Source organism: Petaurus breviceps, unplaced genomic scaffold (assembly GCF_028583685.1).
Source record: "Petaurus breviceps papuanus isolate PSGF00001 unplaced genomic scaffold, PetGlider_PUasm1.0 173, whole genome shotgun sequence".
NCBI lineage: Eukaryota > Metazoa > Chordata > Mammalia > Diprotodontia > Petauridae > Petaurus > Petaurus breviceps.
Genome location: NW_027185759.1, coordinates 20573765 through 20581440, shown reverse-complemented (window position 1 = coordinate 20581440; position 7676 = coordinate 20573765). Strand labels below are relative to the sequence as shown.

The 7676-nt window shown below is 45.5% G+C and overlaps 1 protein-coding gene across 1 annotated transcript; it reads left to right on the top strand.

Annotated features, from left to right (window-relative positions):
• Positions 1-1843: 1843 nt before the first annotated feature.
• On the top strand, positions 1844-2455 carry ARL14 (ARF like GTPase 14). Its single transcript, XM_069083620.1, has one exon. It carries the CDS (start codon positions 1844-1846, stop codon positions 2453-2455), a length of 612 nt encoding a protein of 203 aa, XP_068939721.1.
• Positions 2456-7676: the final 5221 nt, after the last annotated feature.

The following is a 7676-nucleotide window of genomic DNA, read 5'->3' as shown; positions in this document are numbered from 1 at the left end:
ATCCAACTTGATCACAGAGAACATGATGAAATACACACCCTGCCTCCCCTTAGAGAGGTGTGACCATTTGGGCACAGTTGCTGTGTTGCTTGGTCCGGCTTACCTCTTTCTCTTCGGTGCAAGGGAAGGTTGTATGGAGGAGGCAGAGGTACTTCTGAAAATGACCACACCCTTAAAACTTTAATAAAGAAAATAATCAAAGAAAATAAAAATAACTACTAGGTCAGCCAATGCTTGATGACCCACAATAAGGCAGTAAAGCAGCAGGACAGATGGTTTAAAAATTAGAGACTCTCTTGCTCTCCCCCACTGACCCATGGAAGAGTAAAAAGACCCTCTGTGCTCACAACAAGCAATGCATCAGAAAGCAAACCTGGCTTTTTTGTAGGGTCAGTCCATCTGGGAGGAGCCAAATGTGAGGAAGCATAATATGAAGTTGAGGGGCTCTTAGGATGCTCCATTGAAGAAGTTAGAGATACTAAGCCTATAGAAGATAAGATGAATGGGGAACAGGGTGGGCTAGCATACAGAAGAGGCATTAGACTTTCCTCCCGGGCACCACAATGGATGGGAAGCAGTGTGTGGCAAGGGAAAGATCTCTCCATTGGAAGTCAGAAGATTCAGGTTCAAATCTCAGCTTTACTCACTATTACCTGAAAGTCACTGAATCTCTCTTGGCTTCAGTCTCCTCATCTGTAAAATGGCAGGGGGGGGAAGGGTTTCCTCTAAGGTCCCTTCCAATTCTAAATCTATTTCCCTCTCACTCTGAATTGCAGACAAAGGTATTGCCTTGCTATAAAGCAGGGGTTCTTACCTCGAAGTCCATAAACTTGGCTTTTGAAAAATAACTATTTCAATATAACTGATTTTCTGTTCTATAGTCGGCATTTTAAAATATTAGGCTTCAGGGGTGGCCAGGTGGCTCAGCGAGTAAGAGCACCGGCCCCAGTGTCAGGATGACCTGGGGATCGAATCTGGGCTCAGATACTTAGCACCAAACCCAGAAATAACTGGCCATATAACCTTGAGCAAGTTACTTAACCCCAATTGCTTTAAAAAAATTAAAATAAAATAAAATATTAGGCTTCACCACATGGCATCTCAAAGTACTTGGCTTGCTTTCTAATCTTATGTACTTTATTTTAAGCATTAACAAACATTATTCTGAGATTTGGGTCCATAGCACACAAAAAGCTTAAGCATTCCTGGGGTTTAAAGGAAGACCTCCTAACAAACAAAGTGACTCCCAAGGCAGAATGGGATCCATCTGAAAGGCAGAGGAGGGATGCTTAAAGTGTTGTGGAAGGATTCATGATCTGGACGGAGTTAGACCAGATGACCCTTCAGAATTCACTCTCGGGTCTGAGGTCCCATGATTCTACAAGCCTTACAAACTGCTTTCCACAGTGAGGCCAGGGCACGGCTCTCCAAAGGGAGTTCTCCAAAGTGCCTGGCACTTTATGTTGACTGATCGATTGATTGGTTAACTGCCTTTTCTAACTCAAATTCTGGCACCCTGGGAAGAACAGAGCTGCTGCTTTTCTGGGGCATGGCACTACCATGTTCCTATTACCTCGTAAAATATTTAACCTTTGGGCTGCAAGATTGATTGGGTGTTTGGTTATTCATGTCCCATGCCTCATGGCACCGCCAGCCCTAGGATAGGCTGGCAGATCAACCACTCATAAAACACTGTTTACCTGTAATGGGTCAACAAAGGCAAAGTATAAATGTACAAAGGTCCCTATTCTTAGCCCACAGCAGCTTCTGCTCCTTCCTTCTCTGCCTTTTTCTACAGGACCTGAAGGAGGAGAAGGCAGAATTTCTGGACAAGGGGCTTGAAATGGGTATCTGTAAACCCTCCAAGGTCAAACATGCCCGAGTTTTGCTCCTGGGACTGGATTTCTCAGGGAAGTCCACAGTCCTTTACAAATTAAAGCAGGCCAAGGACTTCATGACCATTCCAACCCTTGGCTTCAATGTGGAAATGATAGAGATGGAGAAAAACATCCATCTGACAGTCTGGGATGTGGGAGGGCAGCTCCAGATGAGGAGCTTTTGGAGCCATTACTGTGAGAACACGGATGTGCTGGTGTACGTGGTGGACAGCACTGACCAGAGGCACCTGGAGGATTCCAGAAGGGAATTTGAGCTTCTCCTGAAGAATGAGCACATCAGGCGTGTTCCAGTCCTGTTGCTGGCCAACAAACAAGATCTGCCTGGAGCCTTCACGGCCGAGGATATTACCAGGAAATTCAAGATGAAGAAAAACTGTGGTGACCGGGATTGGTACGTGCAGCCTTGCTGTGCCACCTCGGGGGATGGCCTGGCCGAAGGTTTCCACAAAGTGACAGAGTTCATCAAAAGCTACAGGAAATCTGCAGAAGCAACTTTGGCTTTCTTCAAGCAGAATCAAAACTTCCCAGGGAACTTCAGGTATGGAACATTACCTTAACTGCCAAACTGACTGGAGTTTTCATTGCTTCTCCTATATTCCTTTTTAAAAATATATTCTCTGTTGTAAATATATGTAAAATATATGTAAAAATATATTCTCATATGAGGGATGACTTGCTGGGGAGGAGAGGAGAAGGAATATATTTATAAATAAGTTATTTAAAAACCCAATTTTTTTAAAGCGTCATGCAAGGATGGGATGACAAAGGTGATTGAAGTACTTTGTGACCCAGGAATTTACACTGGAGGGCACTGAAGCCACTTTCAAAAGTTATTCATTCTATAAGCATTTAGTAAGCACCTGGTATATACCAAGCATTGTTCTGGGCACTAGGGACACAAAAACAAAATAGTCTCTGCCCCCAAGGAGCTCCTATTCTACTGGAGTATGGCACAGACAAGTCATTGCAAAATATATACAAATTAATTGGTGGTAAGGGTTGGGAGGTGGAGCTGTTACAGTTGGCTGGGAATGGGATTGGAGGAAACCCCTTTTGGAAAAGAAGCTTTGGCTGAGCCTTGAAGGAAGGTAGGGACTCTTACAAGTAAGGATGGAGGAAGAGCACCCCAGGCTTTGTGGCGTGGGTGGGAGGGACAGTCTGTACCAAGGAGAGGGAATGGTATATGGAGAGAAGATAGCGAGTTAGCTATTTGGCTTTTCCCAGTCAGAGCGTAGGAATGCCAGTGAGACAAGCAAAGTTGCCGTGTAGGTGTTGGGGGACTGTTGACCGTGTTGCTGTTGGCAAACTTTTCCGGAGAAGCTGTTTCATTTAATTTTTTATTTAACATTTAACTGCTCAGCGCACTATAGTTGGAGGGCTTCTATTTTTAGCCCCCTTGGTTAGCGCGCAGTTGGACAGTTGGAAAGGAGAAATGAAAAGGAGGATTTGGTTCTGCCGGCTGTAAGCCTCTTAGAACGCTCTAACTTTACCTTACGGACGGACTGAGTAATTTACTGCTTTATCGCTTGTCTGAGGCCCCTGGAACATTGTTTGAACAAGCTCTCGGGGATCCTCTTTCAGAGTAAGCTCAGCTCTAAGCCTTGGGGCTCAGTTTCCAGTCCACTCTCATGAACTAGCTAGGTAGTAGGGGCGGGGGTTGTGATTTAATTTTGGAAGGGGGGAATTGTGGTTCGGCGCCTGCTTTCGGGTACCTTTCCCCCGGATCCCAGCCAGGCTGGTTGGAAGGACGGCTGCCCAGAATTTCCTACTTTCGTCTCAAGCCAATTCAACACAGGTTATTTATTGCACAGGGGCTACTCTGGGCCGGTTGGGCATGCTGACTCATACCCTAAAGCTTAGGGGGTGATTTCACAGGCTCCTGGCACCAGCCTAGGGTTTGAGCCTGGACCTGGGCCAGGCAGGCTGCTTGAGAATAAGCCACGCTATGGGACCTGCTGGAGGCTTAGCTTTAGCTCTCAAATCCTAAAAACCTCTGGAGGGTTAGGTCAGTTACAAGATAATCTGGGAGTTCTAAATCAGTTAGCAAGAGACTCCCTGGAGTTGGGGGCAGAGGGGTGGGGTAGGGAGGGGAAGGAAATTTGGCCTGAACTGGAATTCCCCCAAGCATGACTCAGAAAGTTCCCCGAGGCCCTGGAACCAACCTCCTCCCCCAAGGCTCCTAGGATTAGGAATAGAAGTGATCCCAGATCGGAGGACTAGAATCTGGTCCGGTAGTTAAGTATCATTATGCCCATTTCACAGATGAGGCTCAGAGAGATCCAAGAATCTCCCCACAGATATATGGCTAGTAAATGGAAGAGGCAGGACCTAACCGCAGATCTTTACGTGCACCTTGCTGCCTGAGTTAGCTCCTCCCACCTGTGGTAAGTTATGACCCCTCCAGGTCTTTTTAGTTGGGCCGCAATGACTGTTTCCTCAACCGGAGTTTTTCATTATGTTGCCCCAAGAGTACACCCTTACTCTCCTCCGTATAGATATTCATGGATGTTAGAGCTGAAAGAAACCTTGGGCACTGTTTAGCCCAAATTCCTCTTTGTACACATAAGGAAACTGAGGCAGAGGGAGGTAAAGTCACTTGCCTGAGGCTAGTTACACCTAGTAAGAAACAGAACTGGAATTTGTACTTAGGGTTTCTCATTCTAAATCTATATTATGCCAGGACAAGATCTAATCTTAGATTTGGCATTCAGGGTTCCTGGATTGGAATTTGACCCTTCTTGATGTGTGACCTTGAGCCAGTCACATAACCTGTGTAAACCACAGTTCGTTTCTCATCAGGCTTCTAATGAGAACAGGCGACTATGTATTCAAAGCACTTTACAGACTTTCCATGCTTTAAAAATGTGGTGGTTATTGTTGCTGTTCGGCCAAACTTAGGACCCCTCAGTAGTTTTGCCACTGTGAAGGTGGGAAGGAGGCTGGCAAAGGTGGCTACCTACCTGACTATAGGTGTCCTGCCCATTTGCTGGCATTTCACAGTTCTCTTACCTCACTTGTCAAGGTAACAAATCAGGCAGCTGAAGTGAGACAGTTCTAAAACAATGATTGTTTCTAAGTTTTATGATAAATATTTACAATCTCAAATAAGCAGCACTTTTCTCTGGGCTAGTTTTCAGTACACACACACACACACACACACACACACACACACACACTCAAATACCCTCTCCTATTTTCATTAAAAGTCTTTATCTGTTTGTAATTTTTTTATTTTAAAAAATTATCATTTAAGCATGTTTTTTTTTTAATTTCAGCAAATTCCCTCCATCCCACCCATTAAAAAAAAAAAAAGATGAAAGTCTTTACTTGTTGCTTTAAACCCCCCTGCCCTCATTAGAAAGTCAGGGAGATGGGCCAGTAGAGAGGGCTTGGAGTCTGAGACCTGGGGTGGAAACCCAATTCTAACACTATTTGGGTGACCTTGGGAAAGTCTCTGTCAGTGAAATGAAGGGACTAGAGCCCCTAAAACCCCTTTCTTTCCAATCTAAGTGCAGGAATCGGTAATTCTGTGAAACACTTGTCTACCACTGTTTGGTAGAGTTCATCCCAAATTTCAGGATGTCCAACTGACACAGAATCTCCTATTTCCCCCAGCCCTAAGCCAGACTTGACCCTTTTCACTTCTTTCACTCCCCGTGTAGGGTCCCCTTCCCCTCTGCTGCTGGCTTCCTGGGATTGCCCCTCCCAGACTAGCGCCATATCCCCAAGCTTCGGTCCCTACCTGTCACCTTCTTACAAAGTCAATCCATTCTGGAGATGAAGCTGAAGGCTTAGGATTTGGGGAAGGGAAGGCTCCTGGCCCAGGTTCCAGCACTTTGGGCACTTGTGTCCCCAAATGCCCTCTCCAGCTCCAGCACTGAAATACATGCTGGATTGGGAGCCTGAAAATCTGGCTTTTTAAGAAAGTGGGATTTTAACTGAGATGGGAAGCCAGAGGGAGAGGTGAGGAAAGAGGGTGTTCCAGGCATGAGGACAGCCTGTTCAAATCTGCAGTTGGGAAACAGAGGAGGAGCTGAGAGGTCAAATAGCTGAATCACAGAGAAGAATGAAGTATAAACAGTATGAGGCCAGGTTGTGAATGCCTTTAAAAGCCAAACAGAAGATTTTATATTGGACCCTGAAGGTAATAGGAAGCCGCTGGAGTTCCCTGAGATTGTGTGTGGTGGAGTGAAGAAATGTTTCAAATGGTCAGAATTTTGATTTTGGAAAATCCCTTTAGTGGCTGAATGGAGGAAGGATTGGAATGGGCAGAGATGGGAGGTAGGCAGATCGGTGCAGTTATGGCAAAGGTCTAAAGGAGAGGGGATGAAGGCACCAGTGCAGGGGCAGTGTCAGAGGAAAGGGGGGCGGGGGAAGGCTAGAGGAGAGAGGTTGTGAAGGTAGAGACTTGGCAACAGATTGGATATGTGGGGTGAGACTGAGGGGTTGAGATTGACACCGAGGTCATGAGCCTCCAAAATAAGGAAGCTCAAAGAAGAAAGGATTTGGAAGGAAAGACAATAAACTGTTTTGGCCATGTCAAATTTAAGATGTCTATGGAGTATTCCATAGGATAGAGATCTAGTTAGGCATATCCAATAGTATTGTGAGATCACCAATCCAAAAAAAAAAAGCAGGGGATACAGGGGAGAAAGACTCAAGGTGGAGCCTGGAGGATTCTCACCATCGGCAGATGTGACCTGGAAGAAGATCAGCAAAAGAGACTGAGAAGGGACCAGCCAAGCACCAGGAATCCAGAAGAGCAAATCATGAAAACCTACAGAGAAGCCTGCCCAGAGAAGAGGATCATAGGCATTGTTAGAGACTGCAGAGAGCTCAGAAAGGACAGGCTGAAAAAATGTCTTGGGGTTTTGGCCATTAGGAGGTCCTCAGGCATTCTGGAGAAAGTTTCAGGTGAATGAAGAGGAGGTCAGAAGCCAGGCTGCCAAGGGTTCCGATGAGAGGAGAGAAAGTGCAGGCATCGATAAGAGACAGAGCTTGATAGTCAGTGGGGGTAGGGTTTGGGGGAGGGGGGGGGGGGGTGTCTGGAGGCAGCCAGGAAGCTCCCATGGAAGGTCCAGAGGCCGATTCCGTGCAGTTCTATTATCTGTGTGCCTGTATACACCGATCTAATCACATTTGCATTGGTGCTTTTAAAGTAGGAGTGGGGTTCCCCTTTATACTCTATCTCACCGAATCATCTTTACTACACTTTACATCGCTTTGATAGCTGCAGTAATAGAAAGCACAGTATAATAGCACCTAGGTAGTACAGGGGACAGAGGACTTGACCTGGAGTCAGGAAGACCCTGAGTTCAAATCCTACTTGGGACACCCAGAAACTGTGTGACCCTGGGCAAATTACTTAACCTCAGTTCTCAGTCTTCCTCAGTTTCCTCCTCTGTAAAATTGGGAATAATAGCATCTACCTCCCAGGGTTTATTGTGAATATTTGTTAAGCACTTTGCAAAGCTTCAAGTGTTATATAAATGTGTGCTATTATTATTTATTAGGGTATTGGAGAAGGAATTGTAGAATTCCAAGATAAAAGACAAAGGAACAAGAACCCTCAGGTTAAGGATAATTCACTCACAACTAGGAGCAAAGAGTTTGGTGCTAGAAGGAAACTCAGAGATCATTTCATTCAATGTCTTTGTTTTATTGATGAGGAAACTGAGGCCCAGGGAGGTGAAGTGATTTGTCCATAGTCATAGAAGGAGATAGTGTCAGAGGCAGGATTTGAACTGAGGTCCTTGGACTCCACAATTGTTGTACCCC

What these genes read in the sequence shown, in the direction of transcription:
- ARL14 (XM_069083620.1), top strand. Translation starts at nt 1,844, where the DNA reads ATGGGTATCTGTAAACCCTCCAAGGTCAAACATGCCCGAGTTTTGCTC.